At 35.0% G+C, this 25822-nt stretch overlaps 1 protein-coding gene across 4 annotated transcripts in view; it reads right to left on the reverse strand.

Annotated features, from left to right (window-relative positions):
* PHF3 (PHD finger protein 3) overlaps positions 1-25047 on the reverse strand; it is a 41601-nt gene extending 16554 nt beyond the window's left edge. The window contains exons 1-6 of one of the 4 annotated variants that reach the window (XM_015621106.3): positions 24780-25046; positions 15979-16095; positions 15271-15432; positions 12326-14135; positions 1491-1815; positions 292-469 (exon numbers count right to left, since the gene is read on the reverse strand). In XM_015621106.3, the coding sequence (XP_015476592.1) occupies positions 292-469; positions 1491-1815; positions 12326-14135; positions 15271-15412 (2455 nt within the window). In that variant the 5' untranslated portion in view covers positions 15413-15432; positions 15979-16095; positions 24780-25046. Of the gene's footprint in view, positions 1-291; positions 470-1490; positions 1816-1937; positions 2979-12325; positions 14136-15270; positions 15433-15978; positions 16275-24779 lie in introns of those variants that run through there. The other 3 variants (XM_015621105.3, XM_033512996.1, XM_033512997.1) reach the window with 3 other exon arrangements.
* Between the last annotated feature and the right edge of the window lie 775 nt (positions 25048-25822).

A 25822-nucleotide genomic window follows, 5' to 3' on the forward strand; every position in this document is an offset into this window, starting at 1 on the left:
AATGTTAAAAGAAGTTTAATACAGAGATATGTACTTTTTCTCATACTTTTGATTATGTGAGCATCCTCTACTATTGAAACAGGAAACACACATCTACCTACTAAATAAAACTGAAAAAGAAAGAAGAAATAAAGACCATAAATGCTATGGGAACAAACAGCTTTTCAGATGATAATCATCACGTTCACTATGGAACATGATTTGAAAAACTGATGCAGTAAAAAAAGGCATAATCTTTCATTGTACATAGGTGTGAACTGCAGCATGGAGGATATCCCCAAACCTTGGTACCTGATTTTGTGGACCTTTCCACTGTACTAAGGGATTCTTTACTTATTTTTTCATTTTTATCTTCAGGGGACCGCCGAGGAATTGCAGCTGTTTGTGATCCTTTCCGAGCAGGAACATGCTGCCCCTTTTTAGAATCTGAGTCTCTGGACTCTGGTAAATTCTTGCCATCCCCAGATTCCTGAAAGCAACATTTACACGTGTTAGCAGGCTACTGAATGCTACAATCAACCTCCACGTAATTATCACATATTTTTCCCATTTTTTCCTTTTTACACTGTACAATGTATACCCTAGATGTACGTGCCACCATATAATTTTCTAAAGAATTACTGAAAAATATCCCAAATTACTACCAAGCATTGTTTAACAATCTCTTTTAAATGCTGGCTCAAGATACAGCACAGACTAATACCATTTAAGCTCTGTGTTGACAACCACTAAGTTTGCAGTTATTTTAAAAAGTCAGGGATACCAATGAACATCCCTTAACCAGTTTTAGCCACAAAGGTCAAATGTTTAGAAAGCATATGTAAACTAAAATTAAAAACGAACAGCTTACATTCCAGTATTTCAGTACTACTACTCAGAGATAAGACAGGATTACTGATGATTATGTTAATGAATACAACATTATATACTAACAGACTGCAGAACTGCCTCAATAATCTTTATAAATTGTGCTTTGTTAGTAAAATTAAATATAAAAATTAGGACAGCCCCAAAGCAGTAAACATTTTTTCCTACATACAATCTGAAAAAAACAAATCAAAACTAAAATACTTTCATTGTACTGTTTCAAACTGTTTTGCAGCTTATAAGACATAGCAAATTGACAGATGTCCTATAATATGTTTAGAAATCTGAAAGAAAAATACACTAGGTGGTTCTTCACCATTTCTTTGCACAGCAGTATGTGAAGGTTTATATACACATAAAGGAGTAGGACTTGGATGATCTTTATATATCCCTTTCAACTTGGGATGTTCTATATACATGACATGCACATATCCCTGCTCAATATAATAGTTTAGCTAGCAATACCCTCCTGAAAGTCAGCCAGTTAGAAAATGAAGTAACTTCACAAATAATTTAAATTAGAATCAAAAGAATGTCTGAAACATGGTCTACTAACAGGCAATGGGACAGGCAGAAACCTTCTAACCCCAGTACTCAAGAGAACTTAAAACATTAGGACTCACCCGTCTGAAGATTTTGACTTTGTGCTTCCCAGTGTCCTCTGTTTGCTTTGCTTTTTCAGTTGTTGTATTTAGATTACAAGTAGGTGTTTGCTTTGATACCCCCAGTTTTTCACCCTCAATTGTTTTTTCTTCTTTATGCTCAAGTTTCATTTGAGTATCTGGTACATTTTGATCAAAACACTCCATTTTTTTGTCCTCTTCAGCACAGCATTTCACACATACATACTCTTTATCTTCTTCACCCATCTGCTGTGCTTGAGAAAGGCTCAGTCCAACACAATCACCATGAAACCAATCATCACATCTACCACAACCTACCATAAACCTGAAAACAAAGCAAGACGTAAGTCAGTGAAAACTGTGAAAGATTATAAAAGAAGATACAGCACCTTCAGCAGGATATACCATAATTGTTTTGATTTTTGCATATCAGTCATTTGTTCTTACCTAATGAGTGATATTCTCTGTTACTTTACATCCATCTCCAGCCTTACAACATGGTATGATATTCCTGATAAGTATTTTTTTTGACTTTTTGCTTTTTAAAGTAGTCCAAGAGACTATCAAAACCTCACGGTGTTTGTGTAACTTGCTCCTAAATCCTACCAAACTTCTTTTCAGACTACTATCAATGTCCTTATGAATGTTAAAAAACAAAACCAAAAACCCAGCAACTCTCAGTAACAGTAAACTTGTTTGAAAAGACTTGAAAATTTTCTTCTAAGATATTATCCTTGCTTTTCTACAAATATAATTGTCATCATTCACCACAAACACATCAGCAGCTGAAATCTTCCACAGCAGCATGTCTTTAAACATTTTGACAAACACAATGGGTATATCAACCTATTCTAAATTAGTTGGTATTTAACATGTCATTCCTTAGACCATTATTACTAATTTATTTATAGGAAATTGCTTTCCATTCTCTCTCAGGTAAGTATGGGGCCAGAAGCTTGGTTTCTGGAACCACCTGTTCAGCTTGCAGTGACTCTTTTCTTTTAAATAAGGTATGCACTTTTGCGCTACTCAGCTATTTTATTCAGAGCTAATAGTTATTTAAAGGCTGTTTCAAACACTAAAATTACTATCTTTTAAAGGACATCCTCCAACTTATAACCGCATCATTTTAAAAGCAGAATCAACTTTAGCTACAGACAGTATTTTCAAGCATTGTAAAGACCACCTGGTCTTAAATAAAAACATAATTTCTCACTATTTTGTGGAAGCACTTTGAAAACTTCATCAGGTATCATGAATACCTAATTGCACTGAGAGGTACAATTTCCAGTGCAAGTATTTGGGAATGATATGGAATTTTGAAGTTCCACAGGCTAAAAACCAACTACTTCAGGAAACTTACATGGTAGGAATTACTTTTTACACATAATGAACCTGGCACCAAGGAACTGCTTTCAAATGATGTAGGATGATCTCTCGTAAAACCCACTTACTTTCTCTTTCCCCTTTTATATTTTTCATGGGGGGAGGGGGGGGAGGGGGTTGTCTGTTGGGTTTTGTGTGGTTTTTTTAGTCTGTTGGGGTTTTAGTGTTCAATTTTTCTTTCTTTTCATTTTGTTTTATTCTTACATAAACTGTTTTCAAGATGTGTACTTTAACATATAGCTTGGACAAAGAAAATCCAGAAAGACTGCAAGGGTATTAAAGAAAGCAGAAATTCTTTGTTAAGGCTGAAAAATTACTTACTGAATTCCTAGGTTTTGAATTTCATAGAAGATGACAGACCTGCCTTCCAAAGTAATTCCTAACTTACATATGTCCCCACTCAGGCTAGGATCTGCTATCTGCTGACTTACCTACCTGGCAGAACCATATAAACATTACAGATGTGCTTAGAGCAACCCTCATTCTCCAGAACTGTAAATAAATGTTCCAGGTGGTTTGATGCAGGTATTGTATTCAAAAACTACTGTTACCTCAAAGAGATGAAAACTTTTATTAACAGCAGACATTTGAAATAAGAGAAGGAAAAACTACATCAAGATTACATTTTGCTGAAGAAAATATTATTTTGATGCAAAATGAGTCTGAGAAGTTCTGGAGGTCCATCAGATTGAAAAAAAGCCTACGATGATGTTTGTTAGATTTGAAGAAAGTGTTTTTTAAACTAGTTTGGGAACAAAAATATTTTCTCATTTTGAATTTTCTTTTTCTGAGCTGCAAGTACATTAATGGTGTTTGTTGTCACTAGCAAACAATATCTGCCCATCTACTACTTAATTTTAATTAGGAAGGCAGAGGTTCCTTCATGGTTTGTCTGTATCTCAATCTTTTCGGATTCATGTTCCAGCAAATTCTAAAATCAAGCAAGGTAATGTTAGGGCACAATTACTTCTGATGGTCTCAGCAGAGTAATACCACAGCATTTATAAACACAACAGAAAAACAAGAAAGAAGTGACAGGACTACTACACACAGCTCACTGCTCCATTCTGAGAGCCCAGAGCCAAACATGCATGGGCAGGAAATATAAGGTGAGTGAGTGCCTATTTCATAGGGTCCACAGCGGGTGCTATACAGAGAACACATCTTGTACCACTGTAAGAAAATACTACTATAGCTCTGGGAACACAAACTGGTTATAAAAATTCCCCATGTAAGATTTTCTGCAAAAGCTGAAATAAAGTAAAATCACACAGTCAAAGCATCATGCTTAAAGGGTGTTTTGGTGTCCTAAGGAATTAATGCCTGTTGTTAAAAAATAAACAGAAACCAAGAATACACCATCATGAAGCCACGATTGCTATTTGAATTTTTATTAAAATGTATGTATTTTTTTCCTCAGTTTGTAAATTCAGGCATTGGAGACTAATTTGTTATAAGAGGAAGATGGATCACAGCATTCAGTGACCAAAACAAAATTTGGATTCATATTTAGAATGAAAAGATTAAACCAAAATACACAAGATGCTGCACATCTTTACTGACAGCACATAGAATTTTTCAGGTTAGCTCACACATGTTAAGGGGAGTAATAGAGATGGTGTGTAAGTAAGGCACCAGGATATGTATCCAGTCTTAAATCTTTATTTTCAGGTCTATCAAATAAATAATAAATTTTTTAAAGTAAAAAAACCCTACAATGAATTCAGCTCAGAAAAGATCATTCTTCACTAAGACTACACACTGAGAGAGAGATGCCATTCAAGCAAACTGCTGAAGATGGAAGATTCATTTGGTTTCATTCCAGTTTTCACCACAAGGTTTCAGTTATGCTATATTTTAACACACACAACAAAACTTTAAAATTCAGGATTCAGAACCCAAGACTACAAAAAGAATCAGGAAATGTCCATGATGCCTGTTCTATAAAACAGAATGTGTTGTTTACAATTGTTTCATTTGAACCTAGTTATACGACATGGTAATAAAAATACCGGTGCTGCCTAAAAAATTCACTGTTTCTACTAATTGTATTTTTTTCCACACTAGTCAAATGCAAGACTGCAACTTTTGAGGCTGGCAGAGAACATAGTGATTTTGATACCAGTAATGTAAATACGCCTTTTTACCGTAAGGCCATTTCTACATCTGTTCCTCTTATCTGCACACAAAACAACTATGATTTGTAGCAGTTATGATTAGGTAATGGACAATGTCCAAACTAAATAGGGGAGTCAAGAAAAACTGAAGCCTTGTTTGAAGGCTCAAGGATGTCCTTTTGCACAGTTGTTATTTTTGACTGAAGCAGTTCTGGTATCTTGGACTAGTAAAACATCAAAATTTTCTGACTGCAGATTGCTTCAAATTTGAAGTGCAGGACTTTTACCCATGTTGTAAGGCTGGACTGGAAGATGTAAAGCTGAAAGAGAAAGAAAAATGTGTTTTAAAATATTAAATCATGCCACATTCAATGAAAGACTTGTTTTCACTGGACTTTAATATAAGAAAAATTTCTAGAAAGAAAAAATTTTTAAAAACTGACAGACAACAGCAGACAGTACTATAGCTCATTGGGACTTTTGCATAGAGCATGCTACTGTTTCATTCCTTTAAAGAATCTCCATGGTAGGCCACATACCAGCATGAAAAGAGACACCTTAAAATCAGAAAGTAATAGATGAAAAAGAAACAGAATAATTAATGCAAACATGCCACAATCTCTCTGATGATTGAAGACTTCCCTTGGTGCATTTATTTGTAGTAAATTAAATTAATTTTTTAGGTAAAAAACTCAGGCTTGGACAATTTATTTTCTCAATATATGGACCATATTTTAAAATTACCTTCATATATTCAAGTTATGTAACAGCAGCAAGTTTCCAGAGCAAATAATTACTATAAAATGGGCAGAAGCCACCTTAGTCATAAAACAGCTTTTCATTGTAAAGCTATACTTGAGTAAAACAAAATAAAAATCAGCTGTCAAGTGTTATTCAGTGTGGGACATTAATTAATAATGTAAGTTGTACTGCTACAGAAAATAATTTAATTTCAAAAGAATTGCTTCTCTTTAATCTTTCTCATTTGTCATACACAGCAAATGGGAAAAATACCACAACAGGACTCAGATCTTAACCAAAAAAAAAATCTCAAACAAGCAAAAACCCCAAACCAAACTATTCAAAATAACACCCTAGCCCTGAACTCACCTAAAAGGAGTAAACCCACTGTTGACTTAATAAAGACTTCAGTATTTAAAGCAAGTCCCCCATCTGCACTTCATCCCTTAATGGCACTGTTCACCAATCTACCACAGATCTGTTGTAAACTTGCACTAACATGTCAGCTGTTCCTCTGCTGCACTGATGCTACAGTCCAGCCAATGTTAGAGCAGGGACAAGATATTCATGGCATGGCAGCTTTAGCAGAGAGTATGTTCTACATCAGTGAAGTAATATGGTTTGATACAAAGCCCAAACAAAATATGGCCTGTCCAAAATAAATCTGCACTACCTTGTAAGCACACAGAGAAAATAGCAGTTCCACTTGCTTCCTTTTTGACAAAGTCTAACACAAGTGAAATGGTTTTTCAAGTTCTGATCTTCTAGAAAAAAAAAATTCCACAAACCTATCTCAAAAAACACACTGCAAACTTATTCCCTAAGTACTAAATTTCAATAACCCATATTTTATTCCATATGTTTCTTCTCTTTCTTAAAGACATAATTTTCTTTGCTATTCATATCACAGGAATCCCTCCAAAAAGGAAGCAGCAAGAAGAAAACAACCCTATGCCTCTTGAATTCAAGATAAATTCATGAAACATGCCAAACAGCAAAGCCAAAACCACTAAACTTCTCCACAACCCTGAAAAAAAAATGAATACATTTCCTAATATTAATTACAAATCTGCACTAAAAATTATGTGTATATATACACATATACATAATCATTAAGGAAAGCTCCATTAACATTGGATTCTACACATGCTGCAGAATAAGCATCACATGCTTTATAAATTGTATTTATAAGCACCTTGTATTTATGCTTATCTTTTATAAAACTATTTTAGACAACTTATGGTATCCATTTGCTTGATTCCTTAATGCCACTGGTATTAATAATAATCCTGCCAATACTGCAGCATAATAACATAATCCATATAAAATCTACAAATACTATTACATAACCATAAATAAAAATCACAGTTGAGTCTTCTCATTTGCTAATTATACATTATAATGTTGTTTTGTTTATACTGTCATTCAGTTCTTCTATAGCTGTGGGTGGAAAAGCACGATAGCTTTTCATGTTGCAAGGCTTTTCACAGAGGAAGTAAGCAGCAACAGAGGCAGAAAATTTAAAAGCATCATCCATTACTGTAAACTGATGACATCTTGCATAATCTGCTACTTAACATACTCATAGCATCTAATGAACGTTTACTAGAACTCAGGCACCATCATTATTCTAATTACTGTTCCTTATGAAGAATGTTCTCACAACAAATTGTTTGTTGTTTACTATCCACTGGTGCCAGGCCTCACCACCCTAAAAAAAATACGCATGTGTAATTCAAGGATGGCTGTAAGCTTGGAGACTTAAACTCCTTTCTCAAATATGCTCTTTTGTATTGGCCGTGCAAATTGTATGATAACCTGGATCCACTATAATTTACTGACATTTAGCACTATTTTTAAAATACAAATTTCCTTTACTATGGGTAAAAATGGTTTGCAGTTTGCATCCATCTGTCAAAGTACTTTTCTGTACTACAGCTGTAAAGGAACTCTTTAGAAATTATATGTAAGCAAGAGATCACTGTGCCTTTGGTAAATCAACCTCAGTACTTTCCATTTAATTACATTTTACAACATTACTAACTTTTCCTCCATATTAAAGCATAGCTAATAAAACAGAAATGTTGAGAGAAAGGAATATCCTAAGTAAAATCTACTCCTGTATCACTTAATTTTTCTGTGAGGTCAGAGGTCAGTTTGCATCTGACCACTCAAGCTGGATTATCAAAGCCCAAGCAACAAAAAGAAAAAACAGAACCGAAGGGAAAAAAAAAAAGTAGAAGAAAAAAGAAAAAAAAACCAACAAAAAAAACACTAAACCACTACAAAACAGCACTAGAGAATCATCAAACTTCCACAGCCTACTATAAAAAAAAAAAATAAATCTTACTTGGAATTGTTGAAATCAAGAGGAAGTCACCAAATTAAAGTTGCAAACTTGCTCTGTGGTAATGCTTTCTAGAAAATTTAGAAATTTTTTTTTTCTAGAAAATCTGCTTAGAAACAGAATATCTCAAGTTGCCTACTATGAACTATTCATCCAAAATTAATCAAACTTCTTGTTAAAGAAAACAGACTACAGACAAGGGAGACAATCTAAAAAATGTCTGTTAGGTTTTGTCTATTTGTACAAGCAAGGAACCAGTTCAGCCCTCCAGCTTGCAGAGAATTTGAACATCTACAGTGAAAATCAGAGAAATCTTACATTAGCAGATTTCTCAATGTCTCCAGAGCTACCATCTTCATTTAGCACTATGCCAAGAAATTACATATTATTTTTAAAATTCAACTATCTTTAACAACCTTTAATCTGTCTTCCAAAAGAGTAACTATTATTTGTGACAAAGCATTTTAAGCATCATTTGGATTTATTAGGAATTTGAGTAGTAACTTCAGTCTAACATTTTGAAAAAATATGGGTATTTTTTATATCCATACACATACATACTTTTCATTTATGGATAGATAAATGAAAATTTTAGCATATGATTTATGTTATTAGCTGATTAGAATACATCTGAGAGCAATATGGAAACAAGCTGGCAACATCAAACATATTCAAAGTAATAGTATACTATGAGTAACAATTCAAACCTTGCAGTGACAAAACACCCTTCCAGAGGTGCTGAAAATTACAAAAAGTAAATTGTCATTTGACTTGTGCAGAAACACAAGGCTAAGTTTCCATAGAAAAGAGCAATTCTTTTTAGTCATGTAGCAAAGATACATCACAATACGTCAAGTAAACAGGCTGAGAATCCTATAGCCAAACACTGACAACCCATTCTCTGAGTAAAGAAAATATATATATAAAACAGCTATCATGGTTACAGCTTATAAACTTCAAGACACATGGAGAAGAGAGCATGAAGTCATTGTTCAAAGATCAGGTGCCCAACGATCTATTAAGAGAAAGCAAGCAAGCACTGTCTCTTACAATGCAAGATGTTATCACTTGCAAGCTTTTTTGATCATGCAGATCTCATGTTTATAAAACAGAATTGCTCCTTTTCCAGACAAACCCACTGTATCTGCAGTACAAGGTAAGCATACTTTGACTTTGCATGTGGCCAGCAAATTACTGCATGTAGTCCTAAAGATATAAATTTACTCCATTTGTCACGTGCTGATCTGAAATAATACTGAAATAACATCCTTTTACTGTTGTTGTAGCAGGCAGAGCAAAATTACTCTGGGTCTGTGTAAGATGCCTATGTACGCATCGCCCTTTGGGAATTCTGTACACAAAGAAAGCTGATGCCACAATTTCCACACATTACCTTCAACCTGAATCAATTCTCCAAGCTTGGTGTTACAATAACAACAAGTTAGTGGCTTTACATTTATTACAGGGAATACACAAACATTCAAGTGACTACTACTCTGAATCTTGAATTTTAAATATGTTACTTTAACATGACATCCTGCAAAGCTCTTGGTAAATTATTTCCCAGTTCGGGGCTGCAACCTCATTTTAACTTCTTTTCCTACAAGCAATTTGTACCACAGCATTGAATAAAATTTCCAAAATTGAAATAACCACATAGCAAGATATAAACACAAACGTTTCAGATCTTAGCTTTGGCACTGACATTTCTTGAACACACAGTCTTTTGACAGCATTTGTGTCTTACACTTTCTCATTTTCTCTTATACAATGAACAGAGAAAAAAGAGTAAGAGTGACCAGCTAGGTGTTTTCAGAAGGGAAACAAAAATTCCTTGAAAAGTAGTCCAAACAGTGAATTAAAATCCTCTTTTCATTACAGTAAATGTTGATTGTTTTGATGGGTTTCCAAGAGACATAATTTAAATTTATCATCTTACACTTCTTCTCTTTTGCGCTGTACTAGAAGTATTTTCTTTTTCTTGCGCTAATAATTAAATTAGGAAAAAATGCCAAGGCACTGGAGATACAAGTTTTGCTTCCTCTTGTATCTTAATGATAGCAACTGAATCTGCAAGGTTTAAGTTATTTATAGTATAAAACTACTAAGTAAAATAATCTAAACAAATTAAAACTTTATTACTTAGACTAGTAACAATAAAAGCTCATGCACTGACACACATGATTGAATTTTGTTAGGCATGAAGCTCAATACTGCAAGCTTCCTTATTCCACTTTGTGTCTTAGTCACATTCTAATTTTCTATAAAAATTCTGTGTTTATGTGCTAAGAATCCTTCTACATTTAGCAAATCTGATTATCTTCTGCTGAAAGTCCTGGTTGTAGCAACAGTTTTGCAATGCAGATATAAAAAATAACACAATTCCAACACAAAAACCCTAAAACACTAAAGACTGACATTCCAAAACTGACGATTTTTTTAATTACCCGTAATTACCATCTGTGGCAACTCATGGGTTGTCAGAATCCAATCTCAGCTGGTGATTCACACACTATATTATTCTTCTGGCAGCAGTAAGAACTGGCAATGCAAAACTAGGTTTGTTGAACTTAATCCTGTATTGCTGTGTATCCCTGTATCTTCTGTAATGCTACTTTGACTTTACAAACTAAAATAGTTAGATTTAACTAAGTAACTGCCACATCTTCCCACACTGGTTAGATCCATTTAGCAATAAAAGTCAAAACTTTCTGAACTCTAACAAGACATTAAAAAAAACCAAAACAAACAAACAAAAAACCCAGAATGTTTAAAATATCAGCAAAAATATAAAGAATATAGCACAAGTTCAAGTCCAAGCTGCATTTTTAACAGCTGTCGAGTAGTTTAAATTCCAAATATCATATTTTGCTTAAAAATACCTATAGAACCACTTTTGTATCCATAAAGCAGCCTTTTGGGATGTAAACAACTCACTGAAATACAGGCTACTCACAGTTCTATTGTCATGGTAATGCCTAAGATGACAAAAACTAAAGAAATGCAATCTGCTTAAAATTAAACACTCTTACAAAGACACAAATGATAAGTCTTAAAAATAAAAGGAATTTTTTAAAAAAATAAAACCACATGGAACTAAATTTGAGCACCCCTTCAATCAGGTAATCCTCAGCAACCAGGCAAAGCAAACCTCTTCTTAATTCTTTTACTAGGCCACAATGATGCGGTTACTACAGCTGTACAGTAAATGAATTTTCATGTATTTGTTTTCTCAAATATGATACAATGACTCAATAAAGCTCAGAAGGTCTTCTTAGATACAAACGAAAGACAAAAAAAAAAACCCTCAGGTGCCAAAGGTGATTGATCCATATTTCACTCTGATGTATGGAGTTCTAGAGCACAGGCACTAAAAATTACTATTAAAATTTTCTCTCACATAAGCTAATCACAAATATCTTCAATTTGACATTAAAAAACCAAAAAGTAGGCTAGCAAGTAGAGCAGCAACAGAAAATACTTCACTATTAAAACACAGTAAGTGTAACAAAAGAATTCTTATTCTTGGACTGATAGATCATTAGTGAAACCCAATGGTCTTTTTCAGCTCACTGTGTAGAATAATGTTTTGCCACAAAGCGGTATTATCAACTTCATATGCAACCTCATTATTAAGTTTAAAGGCAATTTCAGATATGCCCACATGGAAATTCTGTGGGGTTCTTTCATGTTCTTTCTCGCCTCCCCACCAACTACTTAATTACTATTACACAAAAGAAATCTCACTGCAGTGATTACACAAAGTGAAAAAAAATCTCTGTATCTCTACTATTAGAATTGGACCTGTACCAGATGGAAGTCACATGTAAGTAACTATTTGTTTTTTTTGGTTGATGGTGATCCTTGCACTTAAGAGGTCTCTGTAAGAAGGAAATGACAACTTGGAATACAGATATCTAAATTCTGTCTATGAAAAAAAAGTCAAGTTTAAAGTGCATAATTAAACAGCATAGTAAGAATTACACATTAATCAAAATACGTACTCATAAAATAAAACATTTCTATTCAAACTTTTGGGCCAAACTAGTTTCTAATGCTCTGTTTAAATGACAAAAAAAAAAGTGTATGAGTGCAAAGGAAATTAACTGGATGTATAACATACAGACTTGCATTGCAAGACTAGGACCATGTTTTGGCATGAGCAGCCTGAAACATTTGGTGGAAAGAAAAAAATTATCTTCCAAGACCAGTAATAAATTCTTAAGACACACTGCCACACACACCTGTTGCCATGTGGCTTTTTGCAAAAGCCACACTGCTTGCTGGGCACCCAAATATGTTTGCTTTCGCTAGCAGAGGTATGTTCCAAGCCCTCTTTTTTAACAGTTGAAATGTTATCTGGAATGAACAAGGGAGGTTCATCAAGTGAAAGACTTTTGCTGCTTCTTCTCTGGCGAGGTTGGAGATTCTTATCATTTCTTTTTGACTTGTTTTTTTCTTTATCATCGTCCTTCAGATGTTCTACCACAGAGGGATCTTTAGTCTCTGCCTCTTCCTTTGTGGAGCTATTTGCTTTTAGTGCAGTTGCAAGTTGGTGTTTGCTGGATTGCTTTTGAGCAGGATGTGAAACATGGCCTGACAAGGAATGCACAGAGTGGTGGGTATCTTTAGAACAGCTTTGATGAGTAGGAGATTTCTCACTTGCTTTTTGAGCTGATGACTTCTGGGCTTGCCCAGAAGCCTGGACCCGGGGTATTTTCTTCAGCTTTGTGTTGGTCTGTTTTTTTACAGTCACTCCTGAAACACTACTTTTCGCTTTCAAACCCAGATCAGATTGTTTCTTCCTAATTTTAACTGGGTTACTTGGATGCTGATGACTCTCTTGCTCATCTGCATTTCGCTTCAGACTTGCTGAAGAGGGACTATGAAGGCTTGAAACAGCCACACCAGCTCTTGTTCTTGACCGTGTCATTTCTTGTTGTACTGTACCTGATTTCTGTCGAGTACCTGCAGCCAGATTTTGTTTATTCTGTACTACAGATTTACTATGACGGGGCCTAATGTTCTTTTCACATTTTGTTGAAATACCGATTTGTTTCTCATCATCCTGAAATTTTGATGCCTCTGGACCTTCTGCTTTTGTACTGCTAATCTGCTGCTGTATATTTTGGCTTGATTGGTCAACAACAGTGCTTTCTAAAATGCTGTTTCCTGGGTCAACAGAAGTAAACTCTTTGCTTTTTAAGTCTTTACTATCACAGTCTGTACTGTCCAATAGTTTCTCAGATGGAGTTTCAGTTTTCTCCATTCCCTTGTCATCACCTCCAGCTTCTGTTACACATTCCTTTACTGACGAAGTATTTTCATCAAGAGTTTCCACATTGTGGGAACCTGAACTGCAATCAACCCCCTCTTTCACAGAGCTGGACAAATTTGAATGGGTCTCACAAATGTCATCTGTATTCATGCAAGCACTAGATGAATCATTATCTTTTCCAGTTATTTCAATTTGATTATGTTCTTCTTTTTTCTCTGATTCCCCCGTTTTATTATCAGTTTTTTCTTCTGAAGAATTTTCTAAGCCCATTGAATCAATCACATCACTTGCTTGATTTTTAACTGGAATCATTTCAGTATCGGCAGATACTGAACAAACTGATTCAGCATTCTCAGAATCAGTCTTCATTGCAACCTCTACTATTTCCTTTGTTTCCTCAGGAGAAGGGGAACAGGGTTCTGTTACATTAGCACAACTTAACTCTTGGGATGTCTCTTCAACTTTTGACTGCTCAGGGCTTTCAGATTTTATTTCTTTCACATCCTCAGGACCAGGCAGGCATTTTGTATTATTTTGGGATGCTGTTGTTGCTGTTCCTTCCACCTGTCCTGATCGCCTTGTACTACGTCTAACCTCCCTAGGCTGCTCCGTTTTCAAGTGTGCAGCAACATCCATCTCTTTAACTGGACTTCTCTCTTGTTTCTGTCCATTTTTTGGAGCAGATCCACTTTTTACAGATGATTTCTTGGTATTAGGAGGAGGAGCAACATTCGAACGCTTGGCTAGTGTGCTCTGCCGCAGACTCCGTACTGGTTCTAGGAAGGGAAAAAGAAATCTCTTAGCTAATATGCTTCCCTCTTTTTGCAACTACAAGATTTACCTAGAATAAAAGTGACTTACCCCAATTTAGCTTACTGGATATAAAGAGAACTTAAGCTTAGTTGTTTACTAAACTTAAAAACTTCCCCAAAACCAAATTACTTGCATTTCAATTTTACACTGACATAGTTTGGATGTAAAATCCCATTATTCTAAAGGCTATGGAATTTCTGAGTAGTATATACAGAACACAAGTGATGATAGAAACAATCAAAACTAACTCCACTTTTTTACCTCTCAGCCTTTTCTCCTCAAACAAAAATTGCACAAGCTAAATTGTGATCAGAAATATAACTAAAGTTTAAAATCTTTTAGAGAACAATCTACAAATCTGAGATCCAGTCACATTCTCACCTGATGACAACTTTTGTATTTTCTAAACAAATAACCATTCCAGTCCCTTTCTAAACAGCATAATCACCAGCTTTGTGCCACAGCCTCCTATTTAAATTCTGATCTCCATATTAAGTAATTTTATCTTTTTAACTCAACCTGCTATATGGGGGAAAAAAGCAGAGCAGTAAATAACTACAGTTCAACATGTTAGAAACCCCGCAACTATTATAGTTTATTATAAATTATAGTATATTATTATACTATTATATTTTATTATAAATTAGCTAAGAAAGAATTTAAATATTTAAATAAAATATTAAGTAACTTGAGATATTTTGATTAAACACTTTCTGACTAATTTAAAATAAAAAGAGAATATATAAATAAAAATAGAATCAAAACTTTAATTGGAAATAGAGACATGCTAACCTAATATTCCAATGCTGTTTTGCACCTCCATCATGCTTTTGTTGGTGAAGAACTACATTATTAACCTTATGTAGGTAAAAGGATCAAAATCTCAAAAATTAGTTTAATGACCATAAGCAAGACACTAAATATTTATAAAAGAGGAATTCTAATTGACTCATACCCTATGGATGCCAACTTCTAGCTGCAGTGTATAATAAAGGAAGCTTCTATATTGGAATTCACACAACCAAGTTTATAAATGTTGGAGGTAGGATTTTAAAGATTTGATTTACTTCAAATGCGCAAACACACAATTATGATCACCTTGTGCCATTAAACGTGGTGATTTCCTTGGTGATGTGACTGATGCTTCCTCAGCACGGCTTCTCAAATTCCTATTAGGTAAAGCAAGCTCATCGTCATCAATGGTGTCATTACCACTCTCTTTAACTCCTTCTTCATCCATAGTATCATCAAGACCAATAACTGGAAAAAACAAACAAGAAAGAGCCTAAAACTTAAAATGATCACCAAGTGTTGCAGCTATAATGCTGAGCAAGATAGGGGAAGAGACATTAAAAAATAAATAAATTGGCCATCTAAAATCAAGCAAAAGAGGAAAAATATGAAGAAATGAAGGACAGAAAATTCCCATGTGAGACAGTTTCAGTGCAGAAGAAGCTATCATCCACAGCTTAAAACTTCTGTTGATAGTCCCCATAGTGTTTTTGTGTAGTCACATTTTTATTGGGGTTTTTTGCCACAAAAAGTTCCCCAGTCTTAAGAGGATCAGCTGCCCCTCACTGTCCCTTCCCACCTAAGAAAAAGGTAAACAGCAGAAAGAGCTGATCCAGAAGTGCAGAGTATAAAAATCACAGTTTTCTCACAGGACAGCATTTTAAAACTCTCAGCCCCACCAATATCACATATTTGCATCTGTAATGCCTTTCTGGAAGAGCTTTAAGCGCAGCAAGCACTTAACCTCCCAGGACAAGGAACACTGTCTTTGGTGAACTCCTCTCCTCCACTAACCTGAGAAAGATTCCAGAGGTCGCTCCTGAAAACAGGTTTCCTAAGAGGCAGTCAGGTCACTACACCAGCCATTCTCCTCAATTGCTCTAATTTTGGCTCTTGCAGTGGTAGTCTCTCCTATTTAAAGATCCTATGTGTGATTAATGAATTCTGGTCCCCATGGGATGCAAAATTTGTGACATCAAGCCAAACAGCCAAGTGACTTTACAAAATATGTAGGAAGGTCTAACAAATAAAAGAGAGGCTCCAAACAATTAAGTATGCCTGTTTTTCACTATTAAAGACACCATCCTTGAAGCATTTTAAGATAAACTCACATGACATACATAAGGTATCTAAAAATTTCTAAGAAATGCTTACTTAAAAATGATATAAATAAACTTATTATTGTGATATCGATCACAAAAGTCAAAAAACCAAGAAGTTAAATTAAAAATTTTTAGAATTTTTAGACCAGCTCAGAAAATCTCTCAACTCCTTGTCCTTCTGAAGTCTGAAATTACTGCAACTTAAAAAAACCAATGCCCTTGTGAAGACACTACAATAACAAGAATACTTTTAAAATAACAAAAATCGGAAACCGTAAAACACCGCTGAATCCAAAGACTGATGGTAACCAAGTCTATCAATCTGCAATCACCTGCCATGAAGAATTTAAAAAATAAAGTAACCAAGCAACACATTAGAAGTTCAAATATTAGAAATTTTTTTATCAGTCTCTTAAGGAAGGCTGATCACAGCACCAGGCAATCAGCATTCTGAACCTCTGTAATCAGATGGCTGCCAGGAGCTGAAAGCTATGAGTTTCTTAAGCTAACAATTTATGGTCATCCATTTTATTTTAACCATAACTTTTAGTTACTGCATTGTACACATCAATTACAAGGAAAAGTGTTTGTGGAAACTCCTGCCCATCTCCACTCTCCAATCCACAGAGCCACCTTTACATCTGTGTATGTTTACAAACATAGAGATATCACACACAAGGTGCATCAGGCTGATAAACTTGGTCTTACTCCACTCAAGTGTGTTTCTTAATCACTTATTTGCTACAAGCTACGTACTGGGCACATTGGCAAAAAAATTACATTGTAACTGCCCTATTAGACATTATCTTCGCAGTCAATATTTAATACTGGCCATTGTCTAAGATGGAAACCTGAATGAGACGGACCCTCACCCTAACTCCAGCTGCCCACTCCCAAAGGTTATATCCTCCCTGCAGCTCTGCTTTGGTATTTGTGTTTTCACAGTGTTCCTGCAAAACACGAAACTGGCTTTTGGGAAGAGACTGTGACAAAACTTCTCCACTTCTGTTCCTTATGTATAGAACTAAATTACTAAACTATTGAAGACAACATGAAAAATAAAGGATAGCTTCTGAAACAACTCTGGAGCACATTAAAGGGCTGACATTAGTCTTGGAGTTTACAGTGTTCTTGGTCAAGTTAAGGAATTTATACACCCTCCTTTATTAATAACAAGAGACACATTCAGTCTATTATTGACAGTTTGAAATATTAGAATTACAGTATTTTCATACTTACAAGAAAGACTCTGTGCTGTAGGTTTAATTTTACAGAGGAACTGAAGCACAGAATCTTGCTAATTTCAAACCTGAGCTACAACTCAGCTAGTAAAGACAGCCTCATGAGGCCCCTGATGAGGAGCATTCCACACAGACCCTGCTGGGAAGAGAAAAACTGACAGAACAGCAATAGCTACAAAAAGGACTAGGAAAGTAAATTATGAAGGAGAAGTGGAGGTAAAGAAATAACCCTAGGAAAGGTAAACCAACAAAAGCAAAAGAAAGAACAAAGAAGTAGAGATGAGCTTAGTAACAAGTATCTAAAGATTATCTCAGCAGTAAGTATAGAAATGAGAAAAATGAAATAGGAAAAAGAAAAGGAATAAATAAAGAAAAAACTTCTCTGAATAGGAGGAGTTGCACACCAGTGTACCACTGAACAGACTGCAAATCAGAAAATTATGTGTGACATTCAACATATTCATACCGGAAAAGGCACTAGGGACCTTCATCTTTCTTCATCTTATTTTGAGTTTCTCCATTATTTGTAAAGTATCTAAATTTCCAAACTTCTGGACTATACTGCTGATTCACATTTATATATATTATACCATAATAGAACAATATAGAGTAAAAAGAGTCTATTTGCAAATTTAAAGCAACATTTTCCCAATGCTAAAACAAAAGGATGACTATTTTTTAATTCTTTAGCAATGTGAAACTGAAGAAAACAAGTCTTACTTTGTAGTGAAAGAGCAAGTAAAGAGAAGAAAACACCCCTAAATACACCAGCAAAAATTATGACATTTATAAATCTTTACTTTTATTAACATAAGACTTTCCTCAATTATTTTCAGCCAGAACTAAGACAGAAAGACTCAGGTTTTTGACACACTGACCAAGGTAAAAATACCAAGTTTATTTCTACCAAGTGTAGAAATAAATTTCTTTTCTGTAGATGTTAGCCCTGAATTTCTTTTGCTTAGGTAACCACACCAAACAGAACATCACTGCTGTTCCAGCTTTGCACTGCTGTAAAATGCTATGTCCAGCTGAATCACACTAATGGCATAAATGTGCAGATCCACAGCAGATTCCATATAAGCATCACAGATTATATGGAAATGGTTGAATATTTTAAAATTTCTATGTTATACATTAATAACTACATAAAAATGTAACATTATGCTTCAATGAAAATAGTTTAGTCTAAAGCAGTAACTACCATGTCTAGGTAAGCCTTCAGAAGAGCTAATAAACTACAGTGAAGCAACCAAACATACAGAGATAGTAATATTTTGTCAGTAAGTCTCAAGATCAAAAACAAGGATGGTATACTTTCTATGAAAAACCTTTTTTCTACTGACATTTGTGATGCATATGGTAAAGAAACAAGATTAGAAATACTTTCTGTTAAAAGAAGATATATTTTCAAGAGAAATTATGTGACTGATGACATAACTTACTTAAGGAAACATCAAACTCCAACTGTTTTACAAGTTCACCTGTAGCCCATTGAACTGAGAATTTGCCTGCAAGTTGGGTTGACTGACCGGTGCAAGAAAAGAATCACAGTAAGGAACATGAAATATTAACTGAACATTTGCTCCCGTTCCCCATTAATGTCTGTGTTGTAGAGAGGTAATTGTATAGTCTTTAGAATAAAGACATATGAAAATCAACTGGGTTTACTAAACTTAATACAGCATGTATCTTGACAGAGGACTGCATACCCATATTATTAAAAAGATGGAGCTACATCACAAGCCTCCTGAATTCTAGTTCTTTAGTGACAGAAGCCTGTTACATTGGAAGTAAGAAACAGAAAAACACAAATTTCAACAGAGTAAAAACACCACACCAAACCAAGCCCTTTAATGTAAATTAATTAATTTTATTAAGAAGGGATTCTTCATGTATTTACCAATCAGAGAGCTAATCTAAATTGCTTTGCAAATCTTAGTACAGATACAACCTCTCTCTACCCATGAAACTGATGCAAAGGCATAAATACCTAAATACTTCAGAAGGACCTAAGCTGGCAAATACAGGGAGTTTGCCACCTACAAACAGAAAAAGGTGCAAAATAAATATTCTCCAGGTTCTCAATACCAATACAGTAAATTTAAACTTTATACAGTAAAGTTACTACCTTGGTCATAAAATACTGTGTAGCTGTTCATATGGACAGCTTGGAAGAAGGAAGGCATAAAGAGGTAAGAAAACTCAGAGAAACAACTGTAGACCAAATTTTGAAATCTCAAAGCTACATTCAAAATTACTTCACACGTAGGAGGAAAAATACACATTTGGCTTTAGTGAAAAGAGCCTGAAATGCCTAACACAGACAGATATCACACCAGCCAAAGAAAAGCGTTATTTGTAGTTAGAAAAATTGGTTTGGCTTCAAAAATTCAGTAGGCGATCATGATTTTAGCAGAGGTAATGCTGCTTTTAACAATACTCATGAAAACACAGACTAAAACTAGAAAAAGCAGACTGCACTTGAGGGAAACATTTTCCCAGCAGGAATCCTGAGGGACAGGGAAAAAAAAGGCAATTAAAAAGATGTCCCCAGCACATTTTGTACACTCTTACAGTCTTCTTCATCATTTATGCTAAGTAGCTGATTCGATAAACATACCCATAAACTAGTTAAAAGCTTGATTTCAATATGAAATCTAAAAATGTCTCCAGATGATATGCAATTAAAATTCCATTCCCTATATTATAACAAATCAAACAACCCCAGTAAATGACATTCTGAAAAGTTACATAGTTTGTGATAGCTAAGAATTACCAATTTAGTCCAAATGCTAAGTTATTTAGCTCACTGGCATTTGACCAGTATCACCTGCTATGCTCACAGGTGGATAAGCTTCCAGCATGTTTTCCAGCAAGAACAGAACAAAACATAAATCACTAGGGTACCATTCAAAGTTGAAATAAATGTGTTGCTCTTAAAAGAGTTGTCATATTCTAAATCTCAGAGTTTCCACTTCTTGTGAATGAATTGCTCAACAAGGTAAAAAAATCAACACAACCCTAAAAAGCATGCTTCCACACCCACTCACACCACTCAAACATTTAAGATGGCCAAGAGCTGTTCTACACAATATAATTTTTACATTGGTCATGCACAGCTTGTAAGAACAGCCACCTGATCAAACTGATGAAAAGAAGCAGAGAGGGACCTAAAACATGAATTGGGACACTTCTGACCACTTCAAGAATTTGTATTTCATTTATTTCTCAAAAGTTTCATTTTGTCAAATTCTGTCCTTTAACTGGCAAGGAGAGCAGTTATATCAATTTCTACTATCGATACATGATCTTTCTGCTTATACCTACTTCAGGACAGGAAGAGCCCTCCGTAACTGCTAAGCTCCTATGAACTGCAGTGAATAACACGTGGATAGTTTGTACCTTGATTCACAGAGGTAACAAAACTTCTAAATTGTGCTGTAGGACCAGCATTCTCCTCAGTCTAGCTCCATAAACCAGCAACCTAACTACATCTTTATAGTTTAGCAGTCACCCTTCACATACATATTCTAAAAGGATTTCAGCAAAATTTGACCTCTACCCTATCAAGTTTGTGAGAGTCATAGACTTAATGTTTACCTTTGCTCAAAGCCATAACCAGGATCACCCACAAAGAATCTTGTTCTCTTCTCTAAATATGCAATTATTCAATCAAAGCTAAAAAGGTAACCCAATTTATTCTGTTGCTCTAACCTCGTTCTGTTACTCAGTGGCAATTATAGAGCAAGTTCAGCAAGTTTGGTCTGTTCTGTCTTTGGTCTCTGCTGGTCTTTGTCTGACCAACAGTGTCATCTAACTAAAGAAATTACCTAAATCCAGCAATCTGGATTGAGGCCAAGAGAAAAAAATAAATCTGTTTTATTGGTACTGATATAGTTCTGCCTGTCAATAGATAGGCAACAAACATCCATTGTCATAGTCCTTCTATTTGTCATGTACCAGTACTGCTGACTGACACTCTTGGTATCAGAAAGACATGGACCTGGTGAAGTGAGACCAGAGGAGGCCACAAAAATGACTGGCGGGCTTGAGCACATGTCTGTTGAAGAAAGCCTGGGAGAGCTGGGGTTGTTTGGCCTGGAAAATAAGCAGACACCTCACTGCAGCCTTTTAATACTTAAAAGGGGCTTATAAGAAAAATGTGAACAGACTTTTTAGTATGGCCTATAGCAACAGGACAAGGGTAATGATTTTAAACTGAGAGAGGGTAGCTTCAGATTGGATGTAAGGAAGAACTCTTTTATTATGAGAATGGTGAAACACTGGAACAGGTTGCCCAGAGAGGTGGTAGATGCTCCATCCCTGAAAACCTTCAAGGTCAGGTTGAACATGTCCATTGCAGAGGGGCTGGACTAGATGACCTCCAGAGGTCATCCCTTGCATACCACATCATTCTCTGATTCTATGCTACTGTTCTCCCCAGGAGATGTAGTTATAATTCAACTTACAAAACCTGTGTTTTCTGGATAGATGTCTCTATGTGTTTCTTATAGGCATGCACTAGAACTGTTTAAAAGACATACAATCAATTGCTACCAGTATCCATCACACACAGTCAGGTAACAGGTAACTCACCATAAAAAGAGCTTAGTATTGACAAAAAGCTTAGTTCTTGATGAATGATGTGCAATGTAAACCCTAAACCTCAGCAAAATATGTTGATGAGTAACAACTTTGGATCAGGCCAGTAAAAACTCCCAACAAAAACTGATGTCCAGGAAGCAGTAAGAAAAAGAGCAGAAAACAAACCCACACTCAAAACCAACTTAAGAGCAAGAGAGAATGGGGTTCTGAAAACAAAAACACATGATCTCCAAAATAAAGCAGAGAAAATGTCACAATCTTGAGAAACAAGGCATGTGGGTAAGAAGCAGGCCTGAATCAAGCCCTTCTCATATACTCCTGTTCACATAAGAAATTTCACACGTACACTGTTGGGTTGAAGGCATATAAAGATAGCATCTTGTTTGTGCATAGGTTTTCTACTCCTGAATTCAGTTCACATCTGCTTTCAAAGATGTATTAGTGAACCATGCCTTCCGCTCCTCCATTTTATCTATGATAAAATGATTACTGTTTTAGCTACAACACCTGTCCTCAGTTTAAGTATTACTACCTTTATCTCTTCAGCTTGCTCACAGCAATCAAATAAGCTGTAGCACGAAATCTGCAGCACTCCTAAAGTTCTACAAAACAGAATACATTCCAGTTATTCAAGAAGCATCAAATATGATAAATCTGTCCTTTGCTGGTCCTGTGAATTAATTTCCATGAGCACTTTGCTCCTTTTCATAAACTCTTTAATAGTCTAGGCATGGGTTATGCAAAACACAGAATATATTTAAGCAAGTTTTGTCAGGAGAGTTATACTTTTTTACTTTTCAGACAAACTGAAGTTGGTGAACAGATAAGCTTCCACCTAAACTGAGAAAAATAGCTTTTGCATGGCTTAATTCATATGAAGGGTACTACCATCTTGAATAACCACATTCTTACCAGCAGACTACATCAGTGGTGTTACATCACCAACAGCATCAGACAAATAAAATAAATCACAACTATATGAACTTCCAAGGAAAAAAGACAAGCAAAGAAACAGTACTTCAAACTGATGCTCATTATTCTTAACTAAAAAATTGTAAACACATACTGCAGTCCTACCATGTCAGAATAAGGACAGTTCTTATCAAGACCTACAGAGAACAAGCAACAACAAGAACATTTCATGTTCCTTCAGACACCTACACTAACTCCAAATTACACATTTTAATTTCTTTACTGAAATGTAGCTCTATTGGTACTTTCAGATTTAAAAACAAAACATTAAATTCATATACACAGCATAAATCAAATTAGCTTTGAATGCCTTAGTCTTCTGACAGCCTGAAATAGTAGCTGCCAAGTAAATGTATTTGCTCACTTATTTTTAAGGACCTTGAAACTAATTGTGATTATTTAAGTAATAATAGTATTAATTATTGCACTACTTTCAGGAGAAATATATACCAGGAAGCACCTGAAAGTTTCTTTGTACCTTCCAAAATATCCAGCTGTACCCTATGAGTCAACTAAAAATTTTTAAATGCAGTACAGGTTTACTGGAGGATGCACAGGATGCAATCTAACAAAAGAGTTTGCAAGAGAGGTGGAATGTGGTTTAGTTTTGTACATTCTAAGGCCTTATGCATATTAAGAAGGATACAATTTTTATTTGGCAGGTTACAGACAAAAATGCATAAGAATACAGACTATTGCAAGAGGAAACAAATGCATTAAGGATGGCCTCAAAAATGTTCTTCTGAAGTAGGAAAAAAGCATCAAATATCTTGTTTTGGCTTGATAGCTTTTTCATTGCCTTAATCAATATAAACTTTGATTTACAGTTTTCCATGATGTAATGCCACCTAATTTAGTGAAGGTGAAAATTTAGTCTGTTAGTAATAGTAAAAGGTCCCAAGTTCTTTATGATTAGGAAATCATAAAGATTTTCAGAAACAGTTCATAAAACTTGCTCAAAAAAATTAAACATTGATATAATAATGCAACTGCATTAATCTATAACACTTCTCTATAATGAAGCTAAAAAACTATGTTTTTTAAATTTCTAGTCAAATAAAGAAACTGCTAAGAATAGAGTATATTTTTGTCTCTTGCATGAAATTCAGTGTAATTATGCAATAAATTCTGAGATTATTTTTATTTAAAAGTTTGCTGTAAATTGTTTCCAAATCAGGTATTCCAAAAAATAAAAAAAAAAAAATTATTATCATTCCAGGGTCTTGAAGCTAACCAAAGCAAAACATCCAGAATCAGCTCAGTACCAGATGACCTAGCAGTAACAGAGTAACACTGAGGTCAGAGCTGTAATTTGTACAACTCTCCTGCTCCTACTGCTAATCCAGAAATACAATATTTTTTTAAGCCAACCAGTGACTTCAGTGATCAGGCACAGTATCTACACTAAACAAATCTTGACTTTCATTAGGAGCAATTGACAGACAAAGCCTAGGTTATTTCTGATCCACAGAAAGAGCTATGCTCTATTGTTACATTACAAAATTAAGAAGACCTGCACATAGTTTACATGCCAGGCATGTATGAAGTGTATCAAAAAAGGGCAGCAAGGCGACAGAAATCCCAACTTATTATTTCTATGTTATGAAAAAAGGGCTGGTACTAGAGTGAAACTGTATTTTAAACTGTAATCTTAAAAAATTGTAAGATTTACCTGTAGAACAAGGCATCTGGAAATTGGGGTCATTGCTATCCAAAACAGGCAAACAGAACTGGGCACTTGCAGATCCTAGCATAGGATCCTTATCGCTGAGCATGTTCTTCAGCGAATCCTCTAAGACATTTTGACTTGTACTAAAATCCTCACAGACTTCATTCTCCAGGTTGGATTCTAGAAATAGGGCATCATCTAAGTGTTCAGTAGGAATTAAATGGTTAAATGTATCAACTATATCCATGAAGACTCCTGTGTGTCTTTCAGCCCTATAGAAAGACAAGAAAAATACCATAAGAAAATAAGCTACAAATTGTAAAACACCTAAGACACCAGCAAACTTTTTAGCTGTTGTGTTTTATAAAGAGTGCTTAAGGTACTTCAGAATTATAAAAAATAATTTAAAAGCTGATTATGGCTTAGTATGGCTCACTGCATAACTAAAAATCAATTCCCTAATTATTTTTAAAAGAAATTCCATGCTAATCTCCTCTATCAGCATCTGAGTGCTGACACTTCTACAGATTGTCTATATAACGAAGATAACTAAACAACTCCTTTCTAAAATTTGTTTAAACCTTAACCAACCCAAGGGGGTAGGACACCAGAGGAGGAGGATATCAAGAACAAGCGCACCTGGAGATAGCAGCACTGTGAGCAGAACTCTTCTTTTTTTTAAATGTAAAAATGTGAGGTCAGCTTCCACTAACATCAATGGAGCTGAGAAGGTTCCAGAGCCTGCCATACTAATTTTTCTATTTCAGTTCAAACAGAAACTATATTTCTGTTCAAAGAGCAACTAATAAGTACTTCAAGGTTTTATTGCTATTATTTTTCACCAGTCAATACAATTACAGAAATTTTATATGAAAATCTGACCTCAATGAAGTACATGAGAATTCTAAGCTGGCATCAAAAGGAGGAGCCTTTTGAAACTACAGTTTTGAAGAATTTTAGGTGAACTTCAAGAAGTTTACCTAAGGATTTGTAAATAAAGATGGCAATTGTATCTTAGAAGGAATTCTTTATTTTCTAGGTCTTCT

This window comes from Parus major, chromosome 3 (assembly GCF_001522545.3).
Source record: "Parus major isolate Abel chromosome 3, Parus_major1.1, whole genome shotgun sequence".
In the NCBI taxonomy this organism is placed as follows: Eukaryota; Metazoa; Chordata; class Aves; order Passeriformes; family Paridae; genus Parus; species Parus major.